We start from the raw sequence: 22,157 nt of genomic DNA on the forward strand, positions 1-22,157 counted from the left end.
GGGAAGGTTGTTGAGATGATCATGATTTTTGAGTTCCATTGTTTCATAATTACAGAGGTTGGAAATAAGGTCCAAGGCATGAAAGTTAACTGGGGAGGGTGCAAGGATGAAAGTTTGCCGGGGGTGCCAGCCCTGCGAGTATTATAAGATTTTCAGACTTCAAGTGTTGCACTCATCATTTCATCATGTGGCTGCCCATGAAGCAGTCTGTAAACGTCCAGACACAGCACAGTAGTTAAAAGAAACAAGCCTCATCTAGAATTGTGTAGATTAACATGCCTGACTCTGAAAGTTTCAGAGACACACAGACTACCAACAATTCCATATATAGAACAATGCCATAGTGAAGTTTATTAATACAACATAATGTCCTAAGTGCACTAGGACAGAGCTCATTCTTTACAGCTTTCTTTGTGTATTATCAGTGTCTGTTTTGGGATTGGTGTAAAGTAAGGACCCCACATTGTTTCTCCAATTGTTGGCCAAGTAGCTTCCTAAAACTGATCTCAGGCGATAGTGGAAAACAAAAGGTGTGAATGGATACTTGGATGTCACAAGGGCTGCAGCAGCATCAGCATCAGCATCCTGGTAATACAGTGCACTCGAGACTGTAAAATATCTACTGAGCAGTAGAAGTACCGGGAACATGGGAGATGCTCTATGCAGGCATGTGTGAGTATGGGACTGAAGTGAATTTGGAGCAGCATTACTACCTATTAGAGGATGTGGTTGGTATTGCAGGTTATGGGGGTGAATACCCCCCCAAAAAAACCTTTGGCTTGTGAGACTCCTGTTGACCAGGTATTCTTTTCTGTTTCTAGCAGAGGTTCTACATGGATATAAGTTGTCTGGGCAAAACAAACTACAGGTGGCATTATGCAAAATAAATTACTAGTTTGAAATATGACCATTCCCCAAAGTGAAGCATATTAAGTGCAAAGTGCATTAGCACAAAGGTAGAAGCTACTACTATGAAAACATTCTTGATTTTCCAAGGACAGAACAGAGGTACTCCAGATCTTACTGGGATGCTACTTACTGTACTTACTTACCCAGCTTAACAATAATCTAAGAATTCTGAATCAACTACATTGGAGCATATGCTACTGCTGCACAAAAAACAAACAAACAAAAATAATTCAACAAAAGACCACACAACTGCGACCAACAATAGGAGTTAAATTCTTTATTCCATTCAGAGGCATCTGGTAAGTGGAGCTGCATTGGGGGCACATTACAGATGAAAGATGATCCATGTTTTTTTTTCTGTAGATAAGCTTGTATACAGTATTACTGTCTACTGTAGCTATTCCCAAATACTCCAAATTACCAAGTCTCATTTGAAAATAAGAACATGATTTAAGCATACTAACAGACTAGAAATTTAAAGATATGACAGTATCTAGATTAGCTGATGTACAATGCAGTACCTACTGTTGAAAAATTATCATGGGAAAGAAGTCAGATCCTTTTCAAAAGTTAAGAAAGGCAGGTTGGACTTAGCCTGAAGCCTCACTCAGAAATTCAAGATGCTATTCCATGACTTTTCTTAGCTCAGTACTTTTAAATCAATGCAAGAAACAAAAGTCTCCTAAACACTAGATGAAGTCACTCTTGACAAGAAGGAAAAAAAAAAGTTATTTTCTTTGCTAAAACTACAACATAAGTTTGAGATTTTTTAAACCAAATTAGTAAAGAATAGATGCAGGAAAAGAAACCACTTCAGACCATTTTCAAAATTCTCTAAGCTGTACAATAATGATCTTTGGGAAAAAAAAAGTTATTCTCTATTCTATGCAGAAATGCCTCTATTTCAATATGACTCTAAGAGGTAGATCAACAAAAAATGATGAGAATTTTTTTTTTTTTGCTAGTTGTGCCCCTTAATCAGTGCAGCATGGTGATTCTGATCATCTCATGCACAAAAACATCACAAAAAAAAAAAAAAAGAGAGGTAATAGCATGGCTCTGTGTGTACACACACGCGCATACACACACACAGCAGTCTTTATGCACCATGTGTTGCGCTCATCTTTCAAAACTGAGGTAGACTGAAGTTTATTGTAGAAACTTGAATGTATAATATTACCACAATCATTCAAATTACATTCGAAAATTAAAATAAATTTGGTAGCTTCCTGTAATCCCTGCCTTCTGAATTCTTCTATACTCATTTCATGGTTGGTTGCATCATGTGCATAAACTCTGCTGCATCTATCATAAGCCAAGCTAGGAGGTTGAACTGTGTCACTATTAGACCTTCGAAGTGTCTTGGGTGGCCTGTTACTGTGGCTGAATATGTAAATGTACTCTTTTACTGTATTTTAATATGGCCAAATGCTGCTTGACCTCTCTCCTCTGTTATGTTAACTGAGAGCAGTAGGATATAACTCATGGAAAGCAGGCTGATTGGAAAAAAAAAAAAAGAATACAGATGTGTGTGTGCTGCTCCAACAGATGACATGTCCTACTAAACTGAAGATGAAGCTTGCTCTTTGAACAGAATTGGCAAAGTCTAAATGGGCTGCAAATGTTTCAAAGTCACATGGTTAGGTAGTGATGGTCAAAGGCACAAAGGGTCCATGCATTCAACCAAGAAAAACAAACAAAAAAAAAAAAAACCCAAACAAAACAAAAATCCAGACTACTGCAGCCAACTAAAAAAAAAAAAAAAAAACCCCTCCCTTCCCTAACCTATTGCCATCACTTCCTTGATCTGTTCCCAAAAAAACCTCCAACCCCCCCCCCCCCAAAACAAAAACAAAAGTACCGTTACAAACTTTTTTATCCCACCTTAAAAAAAAAAAAGAAGAAATATAACCTGGCATTGCTATCAGAAGCGTTGATATGATTCAGTGTCTTCTGAACAGTCACTGAATTGTCTTAACAATGGTGGTGCTGAGAACCTCAGAAAAACTGAGGCATCAATGTTTTGACATTCCTTACTCCCATCAGCCAGCAGCCAGAAGTAACATACTTTATAACTCAATCATCTTGCAGCACTCCTGACTAGTGGCTGATCAAAATTTTATTTTTTTTTTCTTAAAAAAATAAAATGCTCCAGAACAACTATTAGCTTTATAAGTATACAAAGTACAAAAAAAAGGCGCAAAACAAAAAAAGAAATTTCTCTTTGAGGTACTAATGCCTGAGGTAGTTTAGTAAAATGCATATTTATCTTTCCATGCCCTGGCCAACACCATTCAATACTTCCCTTAGGTTACTCATGGCAGTGTTTATGTAAGAATAAACCAAACTGTTAAAACAAAAAAGCCACTTGTAGAACACTGGGACTAGCACAATCCTACCCAAACCCTCTCTTACCCACAAACCCACCCACAATCCCACTCTCCAGCTGTACTTTTCAACCATTTTATTCCATACACAGCTGGACTTAGATGAGCAATGCCTTTCCTTAAACCAGTGAACTCAGAAGAGAAAGCTTCATTAATCTAAATACTAAAATTGCTGGGGAAACAATTAAAAAAAAAAAAAAGACTAACCAGGGTTACAGTAAATTATGAGAATAGAACAAAAGGGAAGTGAAGGGGTCCTTACTTTAAAGCTGGGTTCTTTTAAGTTTCAGGGAGCCTAATGAATACATTCGTACAGAGACAGAGTTCATATGTTGCCTGGTCCTCAAACAGGTGACTGACTTGGTGGAACTTCCGCATGTAGCACCAGGTGACCCCTGGTGGCCTGTCTGTTACACAGTCTGTCTTTGGTCTGGCATCTGTCTCTGCGAAGGGCTGCTTCCTGAACCAATCATTTTCGTCTTGGCTGAGGCTGTCCACTTGGTACTGTTTTTTGCTGCTGTTGCTGCTGCCGTCTTACCTGAGCCAGAATTTCCTGAATTTTTCTCTGGGCAAGCTGCAAGACAAAGCATCAAGTTTACTGTGAGGCTGCATATTTGTTTTTAGTTTTTAATTCAGGTCTTTCCAGTGGCAGTTCAAGATGAGTTACATTCACATGCATTAGGTATTCCCCTATCCCCTGAGGGCTTACAATCTGTACCCGAGCCAATGGAGGGTTAAAGTGATTTGCCCAAGGCTGGAAGGAGTCAGTGGGATTCAAACCAGGGGCGTATCTGAGGTTCGGAGGTAGGGGGGGGGGCAGGGGCTAGAGTGAGGGGGCACATTATAGCCCCCCCCACCGCCGATAACCCTCCCCCCCCACCGCTGTCAACCCTTTCCCCGCCTACCGCCGTCACCTACCCCCGAGGTCCGCTTCCTCCTGCCAGTTTTTAAAAACATTACTTCAGCTGGCGGGGGACCCCAACCCCCACCAGCCCAGCCGAGATCTTGTTTGAGTTCTTCATCCTCGTGCTCTGAAAGCTGCATCCCTTCCAGTTGGACGGAGTCTGACGTCGCAGCATGTTGTACGTGCAGGACGTCAACGTGCTGCGACGTCAGACTCCATCCAACTGGAAGGGATGCAGCTTTCACAGCACGAGGATGAAGAATTCAAACAAGACCTCGGCTGGGCTGGAGGGGGTTGGGGTCCCCCGCCAGCTGAAGTAATATTTTTAAAAACTGGCAGGAGGAAGCGGACCTCGGGGGTAGGTGACAGCGGTAGGCAGGGGAGGGTTAACGGTAGTAGGGGGGTCCAGGGCCCTGTGGCCCCATGCAGATACACCCCTGATTCAAACCCTGGTCTCTCTGTTCACAGCCTGCTGCTCTAGCCACTAGGTTACTCCTCCACTTCATATACTTTAACGAAAAGGTATTCCACGTACGTATCTGTTAGCAGGACAGGATTAAGACATAGGGAAACTAGGAACATGCCTAGGGCCCAAATGTTTAAGACAGACCCTCTCAGGTGTGCTAATTCAAGGCAGAATTTTGCCCTGGTAAGTTAGCTGCTGGCAGAAAGAAGGGATGGAGAGAAGATGAGAGCCACCACTGCCCAGAAGTCTGTCTCTTCTCCCCAGCTCCTGTGTATTGTTCTCCAGTCTGCTGGCAACATCGGCAAGCAGCACTTATTTGTTTCTTCTTCCTCTGCCAGTTTTCAGATACAGTCAGAGTCAGGTGCAGCCCCGTTGTGAGAACTTACAAACATTTACACTACAAGGGGGGGGGGGGGGGGGGGGGGCAGCCCACTGTACTTGTTTGCCTTGGGCCACTAAAGGGTTAATTGTGCTCTGTTTCTTAGGTTCTTGGATCAGGAGCTAATGCTCAAGAGAGACAGGCTAGGACGTGTTAACCTCTCAGCTTTACTAGAAGCCAGTAATACAAATATGGAAATCATCAGATCAATATTCATGTGGGGTGGTCAGTGTTTCTTTTTAAATGCCAGCCCCTGCGGCTGAAATAAATCTAGATATTCAGTGTCGGCATCAGATACTAGCTGGCACTGAATATCTGGATAGAGCAGTCAGTGCCACTGCTATCTGGATAAAGTTAGAACACCCTTTTTTTCCTGTCCTAACTTTATCTGATTGCCAAAGTAAACAACTCTGCAAACTGGATAATTCTAGGGTCTGGCCTTGCTCTGCCCCATCACGATTAAGATAGTGCCAGGGTGGTCTGCAATGATTTTTAGTGAAATGAAAATCAATGACTGGCCCCAGACAGTGGCACTCACCCGAGTAGCAAGTGCTGCTACCTGAATGAGTGTTTCTCAATATTGAGCTGTATTCTTCTAAACAGACACTTAACAGCACTAGAGCTACAAAATTAAGGGGGGGGGGGGGGGGGGGGAAGGTTCTCAGTATATGCAGTTTTAATTACAGAGGGGTCCTTCTACAAAAGCTTAGCATGTGCTAACAGACATTAGCATGCACTAAGGGGTCCCTTTATTAAGCTGCAGAAAAAAGGGCCCTGCGGTAGTGGTGGAGGCCATTATTCCCACATGCCAGGGCTCATTTTACCACAGCCGGTAAAATGCCCCCAAAGAAATGGCCACGCGGTGGGGATCGTCACCCATTGAGGTGGCAGCAAGGGCTCCAGTGGTAGCCCAGCAGTAACCGGGCAGCACACATCAATGCCTGATTACCACCAGGTTAGGGTTGCGCTACAGAAAAATATTTTCCCTGAGTGCCGGAAATAGCACGTGCTCCAGCGCCACCGGCAGCTGCATTGGGTTGGCAGTAGTTCTGTTTTAGCATGTGGTAAGCCCGCATCCGGCTTACTGCCACTTTGTAAAAGAACCCCCCCCCCCCCATGTGCCCTGTGGCCCCTAGATATAAAGTGGGCTGTGCAGCATTTAACATACATTAAGCTTTAGTGAAAGGACCCCAGAGAGATTAGCTAGGTTTAAAAAAAAAATCATTTCTCATTTATGATGGTGAAAGTGATAGAGGTGCTGTTTCTCACTGATGAGGAAACAGGATAATAGCAAAAGACAGATGAAAAAAAAAAAAGAACAAAGAACAGATGCATACCTTCCATTTTGAAGAAAACACACACAAAAAAAGAAAGATTTGATTGATACTTAAGCAATGGTATTTCACCATCAATATAGGAATAAACACTTGTAAAGCATATTAAAGTAGCATACAGTCAATTTGTGTAGCACGGAGTACATTGCAATGCCCTTCCTCTCTAGAAATGTTTGCACCCAGGAAGTTGTCTAATGACACATGCAGAAGGTATGGGGAACACACTCCAGATCATCCTCCTATTCTTCAGAAGTGTGAGAACAACTCATGCTAGCAGTATCATATGCAGAAAGTACACATACAATGCTCATATGTACCTGGCTTGCATAGAAGTGGCCAGTTATTTTCACCACAACCTGATCGTTTTCATCAGGTGTTTGATCCCGAGGGACTACAACTTCTGCACTTGTTAAATTCTGAAGCTCATTTACCTAAAATTAAAACACAGAAGTTAATATCAATGCTTTGAATTCCTCTGACTCCTAAGCTATTTATATTATTTTACCAAAGGAGTGGAGGAGGGGAAGGGGACACTAATGTCTCATAATCAATCTCAATTTAACAAAAAAAGGGAACAATTAAACTCCCCTTCCCAACACTAATGCCATCACCACCAACTGGTTGCCCAGCTCTGAAACAGAGACACACTGTGGTTCTTTTGTGATGTCCTGGGGAATTCAGGCAGAATATACATTAAGCAAAAAGGGGGGGGGGGGGAGTGCGAGACTGAAAATATATAAGCACCGTAGGGAACTTTCTTGCCTACAGAAACTATTGACTAACCAAGACTAACCAAAAAGACGTTTTCTGCATAACATAACAACCACTTTTATAGTTTAGCATCACTACTGTAGACTGTTGATGACTAAAATAGTATTTGCATTTCTCAAACCCACAAGAGGTAGAGGCCAAGTCACGCTAGTGAGACCAATACAAATACCGTACAAGTGCTCAGAAGGCAACAGATCTAATGAGGAATGGGGGCCATTTCCAATTGTTAACAGAAGGCTGCCCTCAGCTGGTAGAACCAACAGTGGAGGCTTTTGGCGAACACTCCCCAGACAGCCATAAAACACACCTTCTTCAGAACATAATCAATTGCTCTAAATTTACATTGAATAACCTACAGAATTCATCTATACCAGCAGAGACAAAGACCTCAGTGATGCCACTGTGATGAGTATTAACACAATCATGTGCTTACTATTTCATACCCTAGGTCATTAAAAAAAAAAAATCTGCTTTTTCTCAAACAGTCTATTTTATTTACTCATGGGTGTTTATAATGGATAGACCATATTGATACTTTGTTCAAACCATCTGTCAACTGTCTGTGTGAATCAAACTTCAGTCAGTCAAAGAAACTTAGCAACTATTTTGTCATACAGTATGCTCCAGGCAAAATTCCTCCATCTCACAGAGCCGCTTCCCACCTTTCTTCTAAGCTCCTCTAGGAGTATGTTGAAGTTACTGTGTGTTGATGAATGGATTGAACAATTTTGTTAGGAGTACCTGTGAGTAATTAATATAGACTGCTGAGGTGGAGGTTCTTTTAATGACCAGGGATGTTAAACTAAGCATATGATAATGTGTTAATACTCCATCCCAGTAGTCTCACTGGAGACTCTCTCCCCACTGGTAAAGGTGGTTCTGTTTTATGTTAAATAACCCACGCATACATTAGCAATTGATTAGTCATACTTTGAAGGAGATGTGTTTTGTGGTTGACTTGTAGACTAGCCCACGAGGCAGACCGCGTAGCATAACATTCTGAAGTTAAAGAAACCAGCAACATGATTCGCAGATCCCACGAAGCTTATCCAGTCTGTCCCATTTCCTTCCTGTTGATCCTTATTTCTTTCTCTTCCTTCTCCCATGTTTTCTTGAATTCTGTTACTGGTTTGTCCACCTCAACTGGGAGGTTGTTCTATGAATCCAAAATAAACAGCGAAGGCAAAAAAAACAAAAACAAAAAAAAATAAAAAGAACGTTCCACACCAAGGTGCTGCAAAGTTTATTTAATTTTCAAAAGACTTGACATGAATAGTGTTTTGGCCACAAGGGCCTGAGTCAGGAGTGTGAAGTATATTCAATGATCTGTGTCAACACACTATGTTCAATATATGAAATTGCTGCTACAAGAAATTAGTGTGCAAAAAAACTTAATGTCTTACAACCACTATGGAAAAGCACAGTTTTCTAGAGGTCCATGCTGTTCCATAGCGGTTTTGAGATCTTAAGCTTTTTTTGCGCACTAATTTCTTGTAGCAGCAATTTACATAGTAAAGACCTGAATAGTCCCATCCAGTCTGCCCAACAGTCATATTCATTATCAGTTCAAGATTAAATCAACAATGAACATATTATATACTATATATCATGGTCTTTCTTTGGTGTTTCTGAGATGTCATTGTTTTGTGTATATCAAACACAGTGTCGACACACAGATCCACTGAATATACTTCAGACTCCTGATGCAGGCCCTTATGGCTGAAACACGATTCGGGTCAAGTCTTCTGAAGACTAAATAAACTTTGCAGCACACCCTTGGTGTGCAACATCCCCTTTTTTTGGTCACCTCTGCTGTTTGCTTCAGACTATTGGATGGTTGATTTTTTTTGTTTTTTGGGTTTTTTTTTGTTTTTTGGCTTGTTCTATGAATCCACCACTCTGAAGAAATATCTCCCATTGCTACTCCTGGCTTTAGCCCTTCTAGCCTTATGTAACACCCATGTGTAATAGAATAAATATGCTTTGAATCTGAGCATCTATCACAGGGGTTCTTAACTCAGAGATCCTCATGTATTACCCATGAACCTCCACCCTATTTATACAATATTTTGATACAGTTTGAATAAAAAGGACAGAAAAAAGTACTCATGATAGTTATCTTCAAAAACTATTCTGACTCACTAGGAAGTAAATAAAATTCACAACAAGACCTCAGCACAGAAGACACGTCAAAGCAGCTAGATATGAAGACACGTCAAAGCAGCTAGATATGAAGCCACAGGGCTGCCTATTACGTTAACTTGCATATTACATGCTGTACCCAACCAATTCTAGGACAGTTTGAAATAGCTAGCAACACTGAAAACCCTGTTTCACATATTGAGGTATACAAGACATGAAACTGCTAAGCTCACTACACAAGAATAGAAAACCCCTCCATCACAAAATTGTCACTGAACGGCTCAAAATAGTTTTCCATCATTATCTTGGCTTTCAAGTCAACCAATCATCCTTTGCCACGCTAGCATGTCCATTCAGGTCATAGAGAGAATGATTCATATATCAGGTTTTAATTTTTTGTAAAAATCATGTCGAAAAGAACTTTTCATGGTTGTGAAGTCCAAATTTCATTCCTCTCATGTGCAGAACCTTTCAATGTTTAAATGTACTTACACTGTTCAACTTTTTTTTTTTTTTTTTAAGAGGGGAAAGCTGGTAGAGAAATGCTTCTCCAAAGCATCTTCAATTGTCAAGCAATTCAGAAATAAAAATCCACTAGGAGAGCAAGGCCCGAGATAAAAACTGGATTCTCAAAATTTCCACAGTAACAGCTCTTTTTTCCTTGGAAGACACACGACAATTTCCACACAAAGTTCAATGCGTGGACTGGACTCTGGCCTTGTGAGAGTTATTGAACTTCCACAGGAGGGCAGTGTGCTTCATACCATCTTCTTTACAGGCAATTTTGAAGAGGTGACTTATACAATGGCATTGGACACGATCACCTACAAATTTTGGAGTAGCATTTTTGAGGCAAGTGCATGCACTAAGTGACAGCAATGTGAGCTGCTTCTGTTCTATTGGTGGGGGTGCAATTATGAAGGCCTAGACCTTGCAGTTCCACTGCTGGTAATATTTTATATAAAGAATAACCATAATCTACAGATGGGGAAGTGTGGAGACATTTTTTTCTTCTGTGGATTACAAACAAACAAACAAGGCCATTTGTTGCTTAGCATAAGCAAACAAGTAAGCACCCACTTCCTCCCTTCCTCTGGCCAGGTAATTGAAAGACAAGGAGTCATGCAATTCAGTTTTTTGATAAGTGTGTTCAAAGAGGCTGAGTTGTAGACTTTTAGGCTGCAGCAGGTTTCCATCTGTTGAAAACTAATTACCATTTGAAGGGAGCTAGGCTATGGACCTGGACACAAGGGGCTAGATGCACTAAACCTTAACGACCCTCTAACAACCCTTTAACGAAGAAAATTCCTAACCATTGCATGCATTAAATGCCTTTTTCCTATGAAGCAAGCAGCTAACGAAAACGGAATGCAAAGGAGAAACTACCATTGAAATGTGGACAATTCGGAATGCACTAACCATACCGATGATTGCAACGAATCATTTACTGTCAGAAATTTTACGTGTGCTCAGACCTGTCGTTAAGGCCTGAGCTATCATCTCCCTGCTGCCCCCTGCACCATAAAAATTCAAGCCAGCATGTTTAAAAAGAAAAGTGAGATACAAACACAAACACGTGGCTCTCCGCTTTCCCCTGCATCATTACAAAACAAAACATACTGCTTCTCCCTGAAGCTTTGAAAATTAACACTCTCTGCTATCCCCTGAAGCCAATTTTCCCAGTACTGTAAACAAGCTGCAAAAAGGTCTTTTGTTACAAAAGGGGATTTACGAGGGTTGTTCTTTTTAGAGTTATCTTCAACTGCACTCTTCTGCTAGATCAGACAGCTAAAAGGCTTGCAGGTCGGGATCCCCCCCTCGCACGCCCCAGTCTGACGTAAGCAACCTACGTAGGTTTAGTACGTTTGTGACTGCTCTGCGCATGCTTAAGGAGCAAATTAACGACGGGGTTAACGAACGATTGATACATTGTACTTTTCAATACCGCACCCAACATTTCTGAGCTGTTTTTTTTGTGCATTCTTCGTTGTTTCAAATTCATTAAGCACTTTTACGATTTAGATTTTTTAACGTTTGGTTGATGCATCTAGCCCAAGATTCTGTAGCCTCAAGATAGGAAAGGAGAATGACATATTGCAAGGGTGGGGACTCTGAGAACTGAATCCTGACTCCTTTCAAAGCGAGATAAGGATTTTTTTTTTTTAATACTGAGGATGTGTTTATTTAACAAAAGGACAAATGTGTCTTTTAAGGAGATGCAGTATTTTTTAATGTACCTTTTGGCAATTGTAACAAACAAATGACATATCCTATATGATGTATTCCTGGAAAAAACATTTCTTTGTATTTTGGGCTCAGAAACCCTCTGAAAGGCAGAGGGGGTCACTGAAAATCTTCCTCACTTTGTCTCAGCACACTAAGGGATATGCATATTTCCCTGGCAACTCCTTTTTGTTTATGTTCCCTCCCTACCCTGTTTATTTGCTGCTACTAATTTCTTATTATTTCTTATTTTGCACGTTCTTGGGTAAGAATAAACTTTATTAACGTGAGAAGCTTCTTTTGTTTACAGTTGTTTTTTGTACTTATCAGGCTGGTGGTCCTAAGAAATTTGTAAGAGTGAGGCGCTGGGTTTTTGGTTCTGAGACCCAGCACCAACAGGCCCAAACAGTTCTCATCAGGCTCACAGATCCTGCCTTGTTTCCAAACCCTGATGACACCCATCATTGCAAATCAACCCTCAGCTTCTTGTTCAACCAGCAAGATCATGATTTGAAAAACAATTCTTGACAAGGCTTCCTTGTCTATACAAATACCACACAAAAAGCAGAAGACTGAGTTACACCAGCATATATACATATCCTATATAATAAAAAGCACCTCCAACGTTCTGAAGCTGACTCCGTGGCACTGAAGGTTTGAAGGGTTCATGCCGTCTGTAACGCTGTATCCATCTCCTGAACTGACGTCACGTACTTCCGGGTTCGTCACAAACAGCACTGACCAACCACAGGATAGCAGCACGAGGCACAACCTCAACGTCTATAGCCTTCCCTTCGAGTTCGTTCCCTCAGAGTCCTGCCCTCGCAGAAAGAGGAAATGACGTCAGCAGGCGGGACTCTGAGGGAACGAAGTCGAAGGGAAGGCTACAGCCAGGCAGGGCTTTCAAAGACGCGGCCGCTTCGGCGGAGGTAAACAGGGGAGAGAGGAGAATTGCAGGGTGCCTGGAGGGGGGGCAGGGGAGAGAGGAAAATTGCAGGGTGGCTGGAGGGGGGGCAGGGGAGAGAGGAGCATCACTGGGTGGCTGGAGGGGGGGAAGGGGAGAGAGGAGCATCGCTGGGTGGCTGGAGAGGGGGACAGGGGAGAGAGGAGCATCGCTGGGTAGCTGGAGGGGGGGCAGGGGTCAGAGGAGAACCACTGGGTGGCTGGAGGGGGAGCAGGGGACAGAGGACACTCACTGGGTAGCTGGAGGGGGAGCAGGGGACAGAGGAGACTCACTGGGTGGCTGGAGGGGGGCAGGGGAGACAGGAGAATCGCTGGGTGGCTAGAGGGGGGCAGGGGACAGAGAAGAATCGCTGGATGGCTATGGGGGGGGGGGGCAGGGGACAGAGGAGAATCGCTGGGTGGCTGGAGGGGGGGCAGGGGAGACACACTAACACCCAGCAGTCTCACTCTCTCTCTGTCACACACACACTCGCACATTCACTCTCTCACACAGAGGCATATTTTCAAAGCACTTAGCCTTCCAAAGTTCCATAGGTTTCTATGGAACTTTGGAAGGCTAAGTGCTTTGAAAATATGCCTCCATGTCTCTCAAACATACACACTCCGAGAAAAACCTTGCTAGCGCCCATTTCATGTGTGTCAGAAAAAGGCCTGTTGTACTAGTGAACATATATTTGTTCATCTGTGAACAAATATATGTTCACAGGTGAACAGGAGACAGGACTGTATAAGACAAATACAAATAGGAACGGATGTGAGGTAGACCTTGGAACAATTTTCAGAAGAATGTATTTTTGAGGCACTAACTAAACTAAACTAAAGGTAGACAAGCAATTGGGCCAGAAGAAATACATCCATAAGTACTGAAGGGAATTAGACAAGTTCTGGCAGTTCTGCTGTACGACCTTGTAATACTACTTTACAGTTGGGAGATATCCCAGAGGACTGAAGAAGGGAGGATGTTTTTTTTTCTCCATAAAAAAAATGAAGAAAAGAGCAGGTTGGGAACTACGAAACCAGTTAATCTGAATTCTGTGGCAAGTGAATTAATGGAAATACTTCTGACACAGGGAATAGTGCAGCTCTCAGATCCAGTAGATTGCAGGATGTGAGGCAACATGGTTTTGCTCGAGGTATGTAGGGATGAAAGCCCCTGTCACAATATCACTCATGTATAGCAGAGCTTGACTACATGCAGATCTCTTCTATAGAATACAAATGTGCATGAACTTTGCTTTGACTTTTGCCAATGTTATGTTATACCGGTTTTTGTATTCTGCCTATTCAGAGCTGGACCAACCAGTCCAGGAGCTACAAGTGATTAAAACAAACTAATAACATATAACAAACATTAAATAAACCTGCCTTAACAAACCATAAACTAAACATTAGACAGACTTGCCTCACAAAATACAAAAGTTTTTAGGTACTTTCTGAATTGAAGATAATGCGTACAAGACCTGAAAGACTCTGGAAGTTGGTTCCATAGGTTAGCTAACTGATATTGGATAGACAAAGTAAGATGTTTGATTGACTTTAAATTCTTATACATTGGAAATCTAAGTTGAAAAAGATTACGAGTATTATATCTAGAGGAAGATCCTTGCAACAAGGATACCAAATTCAACATATAATCAGGAATTTCCCCAGGAAGAATTTTAAAAGTAGTAGTACCTAATTTAAACTGTATTCTCTCAGTAACAGGCAACCAATGGCGCTTAGAATAGTAAGAATGGTTTTCAGCTTATTTTGATTTGAGTCACTTCAGTCTAACAGCAGAATTTTGTACCAGTTGTAAACAATGGATCAATGATTTAGAACAAACAGCTAATGTTAGACTACAATAGTCCAGTCTAGAGAGAATTAAAGATTGAACTAGCATTTCGAAAGGAAAATACCTGTGACCTTATGCGGCTAATGCAAGGACAAAGGAATGTGGACAACCGTGACAAGGACCTTGGTCATATTGACCCCAGACTGACTGGAACCTAAACATCTTCCACAATAATGTTAAAAGACATTCCCTGTTGTCACTTTTGTCACAAAAAAGGGCACCAGCCAATCACCAGGCTGTTTATATTGAGTTTGACTATTTGGGGAAGGTTTTGTTTCATTCCCCTATAGGTATATGTCCTTTTTGGTTTTGTAGCTTGTTCAATGATCAACTACATACTTATGCATGTATGAATATTCACATTTGTTTACTAGCACTGAATCAAAATTTGTTTGCTTATTTTGTAATCTGTTTGTTCACCCTCTATGTGCTTTTCCATGTTTGTATAGTCTTTAATGCTTAAGATTATACGTATCTACACAACACAGTTTACTATATATGTATCAATGGTGGTTGCTTTCATTCAAATTGATTTAGACTCACATAGTTTTTAATTTATCTATGTATTTCATGCATGTGGCAGACACTTTCCACATTCACAAATCAGGATATTTGTTATTTTAGAATGTTAGACCTCATTAGAGATGTTTTTTGTTGCTTGATTTTATGCATGTTTATTTGCATTTTTATCTGTACTTTTTATGATTTTAATTTTTGTATTTATGTACTAGTTTTACCCCTTACGCAGCCTGTGGGCGAAATGTGGCTATGTCGAGCGATTGTTGTAATAAATGATACAACGCTTCAGAATTGCTGGTCTGCTTATTTAATTGTTATGCCTCTAGTAGGTTACTAATTTTTGAATATTCTTATTTTGATATTATGAACGCACATTATTAATACACATATTTTTGTGGTGCACATTTAAGAGACAACCCGATGACAGAGATAAAATAATTTTCACCTGTTTGGTAACAGCTTTTGACATTGGCTGTAGTGTTGGTGATACTTGCTGAGGGCTCTTTATTCACATTTATATTTTTGGATATTTACATTTATGGACATTTATAGCAGCTTTATTGATTATCGTTAGGTGTAATACTGGGTACTGATAGTGTGTTGATAAAGTATTACCAATATCTGTGGGATTTTTGATTTTTATATTGAACAGTGAAACATTCCTGGCTTTAATGCATTTTGAAATTTATTAGCAGAATGTGAAAATGGACAAAAGTATGAAGACTTTTATAAAAAGTGTAAGGAACCTGTATTTCAAGAGATCCAAAATGCCAAATTACTGTTTAAGATACTAATGCATTCTATCTCATGGAAGCAGGTTGTCTCATATGTCCTCCTTTCGGTCTCTATCAAACCTTAAGGCTTCTATATCAGAATTTCTCATCCCTATGTCAACAAATAATTATGGGCAAAAAGAGAGCTTCTACTTTGTATAATAAAATATATATGACTTACCTAATAAATGCATAAATCTTTTTGAATCATTCTGGGAGAAAGAATTAAGCTTTTGTTCATCTGAATTTGATTGGCCTACATTCTGGTCTAACACTCTTAAGACCCACAAAATTGGTGGCAATATACCAATCATCTTATTTTACTTTTCATAAAGCTTATTGGACCCCATCCTGAATAGCTAAAATAAACTTCTATCTAAATTGGACCTTTTCTGGTCATGTTTAGAGGAATCTGGTTCTTTATCACACATGCTTTATTTCTGCAAAAATATCAAGGAACTTTATCTGGAACAGAATGGTTTTAATATTTGATCTGCCCAGAGACTTGGATATCTCCTACAAAACCATAATTTTATGCACCTCTAAGACGGACATTATAATACCAGATGATCATCAAACTGTTTAACACTATGATAGCAGTTGCTCTTTACCTTATCATATGCAACTGGAAACTTTATGGAATGGTGGAATCATCTCTGTGTAATAAGTATGAAGCTGCTTTGGCTCTCAAAAACATACTCTTCAATCTTCATTAAAAACTTGGGCATCATTAAACTCATATCGTGCTACTATCAACACCTGGGCTCAGACCACTATAACAACTGAACTGATCACCTTTATTGATACCTTTATTATTGTTTAAATCTCCTGTAGTGAATTTTCACACCAGATACAAAGGATGCTTTTATGTTCTGTTACATTGTTAAATTGCAAGTTGTAAGCATTTAAGAAAATTTTTCAATAAAAGGATTTTTAAAAAGTACACTAGGAGTATATTATAATGAAAGCAATAGTTATCACTTTTTCTGGCTTCTATTCTTTAATGTGATATCTGGCTTCTTGTGGCTTTGGACTTCCACTGTCAGTCATTGACTACATAAAGTACAATTGGCTTCATATTTCAGAAATTCTTCATTTAATAAAAAAAAAAAAAAAAAAAAGCAAAATCACCTGCAGCAGCAAAGTATGCTTAACCTTGAATCACCAAGTTCCTAGAATTCAAAACTCTTAACGTGGTTTTAGATTACTAAAGAGAGTTCTGTATAAACAGCTACATTCCGGTAATGCTTATTATTTGTAACGCTTATACCCCGCACTTTCCCACTCATTAGCAGGTTCAATGCGGCTTACATAGTACAACATGTAATATAGAATGGATGTAGCTGTAATACAGTAAATAAAAGGTGGTCGTTTAGATATCGATAGGTAAGATGGGCAAGGAAGGAGGATTGCCTAATAGAACTTATAATCTATTTACTAATCTGTTCCAGTTAAATACACTGAGGTAAATGAGAACTGCATCCACTTCTTACACAACTATTCATAGACTACAAAATTTAAATACTTGCCGTTTTGCCTCCTTTACCAATAACTCTACCAGCAGCGTAAGATGGCACTTTAATATGAGCTTCAAGTTTCACTTCTTCTTTAGGTCCAAAGAAATTCTCCTCTTTCAGTTTCCCATAGATTCTTCCTTGGGCCTGCAAGTAAGAATCAGGGAATATAGTGCAGTCTTTAGTCTCTCAGTAAACAGCCTTACAATTAAATTATTACTTTTAATACTAAGTGACAATAGATGTTGTCTACTGTTCCACATTTAAAGAACATCCTTTTCAATTTTCCACTGCTAGAAAATAAGGGAGAAAAATGGTAGTTTTCCTGCCTGTATCGCCCAGTTCTTAACTGGAAGCCTGACAAAACCTCATCTGTACTTATAGAATTATCCAGTCTTGTACTCAAAATGTTGGCTTGAAGCTACTAAAGCAAGAGCAGATGAATCCAGTTCAGGGGCCACAACTGGTAAGCTGCACAGCATTGAAGACTTAAATCATGTGATATCAGGGTTAGAAAAGATTACTTTTTATTAAGCTAACAATGTAATGTTGCAAGAGACAAATTTTCAGGACTGAGGTCAACCTCTGACCCTTCCTCCCTCTTTTTTTTTTTTTTTTAAGTTTTTATTTTCAAGAAACTTATAATACAAGTAACACTTGTTAAGGCAAAATGGAGGTAACATAGTAAAAGTAAGTAATATTTACCAAGAAAACCAAAACTCTTCTTATACCACAAATCAGATGAAGAAGCAGCAAAGATAAGGAAATCAAACAGCAGAAATATTAAGAAAATGAAACAGAAATTAATACCCCCATCCATAATCATCCTTCAATCTTTAATTATGCCTGGTTGAGATCTTCTTTAAATCCAAAAAAGCCATGTTGTTCCGAAGCAAAGACAATATACTTTGTCCCAGCATATCTAATCAAACATTTGCAAAAATAACTAAGTAAGAATGACACTCCTAAAGATTTAGGTTCTTGTCTCAATGCTAAAAATGCTCTTTTCTGATCCTGAATACTTTTAGTCACATCAGGATGGATTAATGAGACAAGGCCAACATGCATTTAGTGAAGGGAAATCTTGCCTCACCAACCAACTACATTTCTTTGAAAGGGTGAACAAACGTGGATAAAGGTGAGCCGGTTGATATTGTATATCTGGATTTTCAAAAGGCATTTGACAAAGTGCCTCAAGAAAGGCTCCAGAGGAAATTGGAGAGTCATGCAATAGGAGGTAGTGTTCTATTGTGGATTAAAAACTGGTTAAAAAATAGAAAACAGAGTAAGGTTGATAGTGGGGATTCCACAGAGGTCTGTGCTGGAACTGCTGATTTTTAACATATTTATAAATGATCTAGAGATGGGAATAACTGGTGAGGTAATTAAATTTGCTGACAAAGTTATTCAAACTTGTTAAATCGCAAGAGGATTGTGAAAAATTGCAAGAAGATCTTACAAGGCTGGGAGACATCTAAATGGCAGATGACATATAATGTGAGCAAGTGAAAAGTGATGCAGGTGGGAACGAAGAACCTGGACTATTGTTACGTGATGCAAGGTTGCATATTAGGAGTCACCAACCAGGAAAAGGATCTAGGTGTCATTGTTAACGATTAATTGAAACCCTCTGCTCAGTGTGCAGCCGGGAATGTTAGGTATTATTAGGTAAAGAATGGAAAACAAAAATGAGGATGTTATAATGCCTTTGTATCGCTCCATGGTGCAACCACCTCGAATACTGTGTGCAATTCTAGTCACTGCATCTCAAAAAAGATACTGGAATTGTCAAGATGGCGTCGAGAACGGGTGAAGTGTAATTCGCTCTAGCCAGGTTGCTCAAGGAAAATTAAAAAAAAAAAGGGGGTTCTACTTTAACAATATGCCACATTCCAAACGAAAAGGGATGCTGAGGTTAGTGCCCCCGCCTACCTCGACTTCCTCCCCGATTCAACCAAGTCTCAAGCGTTTCTTCCCCGTGGCTTCCCAAACAGAGGGGAACAGAACCTGCAGTGGTTGCTACCAGAGAAGCGGACCAATCACGGGAGAATGAGACATCGCTGTCCCCTTCATCAACATCAATGATTCCTCCGTGTCCAGCGACGTTAGCGACTCGAGAGGCTTTCCAAACGACCACCGGAACTGTGACCGGAGGAAAACCCTGCGGGGAACCAGGATCGCTACAGGAGTCGCTGAGAACCAGAGAACAGATGTTTTCACAATCTCTGGAAGGAAAATCGGAGGTGAATTTGGAAAAGATATGGCCAAAACCTTTAGAAATGGACTCAACCCTACAGAGGTCCTTGGGGGAGGTAAAAGCTTTAAATGTTAAGGTTGAAGAATTCAAAGGCACTATAGAATTGGTTAAGCAAGAATTGACTTTAAGGGTTTCAACATTACAGAATGAAGTACAACAAATGCAAGAGTTCAAAGTAGCAGTGGCAAAGGATAATACTGAAATTCGAAGGAAGATTGAACAGATAGAAAATTATAATAGAAGATTGAATAGGCGTGTGTTAAATTTCCCTAAACTCCTTGGGACAAATCCATTAGACTTTTAGAAAATTTAAAAATTCCACCAGAAGCAATTCCGCCTATCAACAAAATCTACTAATAAACCCAAAGGAGTAGAAGGAGAAAGAAAAACTACAGAAAAAGAGAATATTGATGTGAATAATATTTCAGCAATTCTGGAACACTCTCTAGAACATGTCACTGAAAGAACTACAAAGATAGTCTCCTTTGTCTTCGAGCAAGATTTGAACTCAATTATGAGACTTTACTTTAAATCTGCCAATTCTCAGTTTGGAGGAGAAAAAATCCGGCTATATCCTGATGTTACTAAAATGACACAACAAAGAAGGAAAGTTTTCTTGTCTATGAGAATGAAAATATTAGAATTAGGAGGCTCTTTTTTGCTAGCTTATCCCTGTAAATGTATAATACGGTTGGCCCAGATCAAATATGTTTTTTATACACCAGAACAGCTGAAGTCTTTTCTAGATTCAAAATAATCAAAAGTAAAATGAATATTGGGAAGACACCCAATATTCACCCATGTTTGTTAAATGCTTCATAATCTTCTTTGATTCCTAGCCCCCCTTTTATTTTGTGGTCTAAGAAAGCTGTATAGGTATTGGTTAGAGAGATTGTATTTCTTGTATTTTGTTTCTTTTTGGCTGCATTTCACTTGACCGGTGTATACTGTTTAAGTATTAAAAATGCAAAAAAAAAAAAAAAAGATAGTGGAATTAAAAAAGGTATAGAGAAGGGCAACAAAAACGATAAAGGGAACGGGATGACTTCCCTATGAGGAAAGGTTAAAGCAGCTAGGGCTCTTCAGCTTGGAGAAAAGACGGCTGAGGGGAGATATGATGGAGGTATATAAAATAACGGGTGGAGTGGAACAGGTAGAAGTGAATTACTTGTTTATTCTTTCCAAAAATTCTAGAACTAGGGGGCATGCAATGAAGCTACAAAGTAGTAAATTTAAAACAAATTGGAGAAAATATTTCTTCTCTCAACATGTATTAAACTCTGGAATTCGTTGCCAGAGGATGTGATAAAAGCAGTTAGCTTAGTGGGTTTTAAAAAAGGTTAGGATATCTTCCTAAAAGTCCATAAGCCATTATTAAGATGGACTTGGGAAAATCCACTGCTTATTTCTAGGATAAGCAGCATAAAATGTATTGCACTGTTTTGGGATCTTGCCAGTTACTTGTGACCTGGATTGGCCACGGTTGGAAACAGGTTACTGGGCTTGATGGACTTTTGGTCTGTCCCAGTATGGCAAACACTTATGCTCTTAGGATACACCCGTATCCTTTCACCATAGAACAAGCTTTGTAAATTCCTGAAATATAGACTCAACACTGCATTGAGGTCCTGTTCAAATACAAGAGAGACCCATAATGTGGCCCTTTCAGAATCATCAGATATTGAAGACTCCACTATTACCGATATATTCATAACATCCAACTTCAGCAGAAATAACACCAAGTCAAGACAGGTACACAGTGTTTTCTTCAGTGCATCTATCTTACACAGTGAAAATCTAACAAACCAGTAACTATCCCCTCCCCCATCAGTCAGTGTTTCCACTGGGTATAGAGCTCCCAGCATCTATCAACAAAGGTCTGATAAAATGGTCCCCATTTTGGCCAACCTCACAGGGGTAAAATACCACCAAAAAAGTACGTTATACCAATTTTCCACAATTAAGGAGGACATACCCAGTGAGGACGTGTGGTGACAAATAATGTTCCATTCCTCCCCACTACTTGTCCTACCCACTGAGACATATAATGAAGTTTAAGGGACCCCTTCTGATTCAAACATTAATACATTTCAGAAATGGCCCCAACAGAGTTTCAAACTGTACCCTAGGCCCCTGGAGGTAATGCTTTACTTGTAGATAGGGAAACACATTCCCAGGCAGCAGGCTATAATGCTGCTGTAGATGCCCAAAGACTCACACCTCTGCAGTAATCAAATCAAAATATTGGCCCATATGAAATGTGCCTTCTGTTATTTATTAATCTCTCATAGCTGAGCCCTGGAGACAAATATATCGCCATATAGTCACAGTACCTTAAACTGTGCTTCTGGAGGTCCTGTGATTATCACCATCCTCAACTTGGCATCTGGTCCCTCAGCAGGTGCAATCTTACAGAAAACAGAAAAAAAAATTAACATAGCATTCAAGTTTCAGTTGGCATACCCTGAATTCCACAGAAAAATTACTCCATTTAGTATCTGTTTTAACTGTTCATCTTTCTAGAGAGTACAACCTAGGGCTTGGTATAGGAGTAAAGCACTGTTAGGCACCATCATTTGGAATTTGGTGGATGGGTTGGTAAGAGGGCTCTGAAGAAAGAGGCAACACCAGAATGGTAAATGGCTATAAAAGAAGGGTGGCTGATGTAGTCTCAGAAGGAGCTCTGTCAAACCACTTGTATAATGTGTGCCCTGGAGGGGGAAGGGGCATTTGTACATTCTTTGGGGAACAGGGACTGGAAATCCTTCCTACTGAGCAGCCC

At 40.1% G+C, this 22,157-nt stretch overlaps 1 protein-coding gene across 1 annotated transcript in view; it reads right to left on the reverse strand.

Moving 5' to 3' along the window:
* Nucleotides 1-2,165: 2,165 nt before the first annotated feature.
* IGF2BP3 (insulin like growth factor 2 mRNA binding protein 3) overlaps nucleotides 2,166-22,157 on the reverse strand; it is a 311,184-nt gene continuing 291,192 nt past the window's right edge. The window contains exons 12-15 of the mRNA XM_030201828.1: nucleotides 21,709-21,783; nucleotides 17,134-17,265; nucleotides 6,697-6,810; nucleotides 2,166-3,870 (exon numbers count right to left, since the gene is read on the reverse strand). Of these exons, the coding sequence (XP_030057688.1) occupies nucleotides 3,766-3,870; nucleotides 6,697-6,810; nucleotides 17,134-17,265; nucleotides 21,709-21,783 (426 nt within the window). The 3' untranslated portion in view covers nucleotides 2,166-3,765. The remainder of the gene's footprint in view (nucleotides 3,871-6,696; nucleotides 6,811-17,133; nucleotides 17,266-21,708; nucleotides 21,784-22,157) is intronic.

Source organism: Microcaecilia unicolor, chromosome 1 (genome assembly GCF_901765095.1).
Source record: "Microcaecilia unicolor chromosome 1, aMicUni1.1, whole genome shotgun sequence".
Taxonomy (NCBI): domain Eukaryota; kingdom Metazoa; phylum Chordata; class Amphibia; order Gymnophiona; family Siphonopidae; genus Microcaecilia; species Microcaecilia unicolor.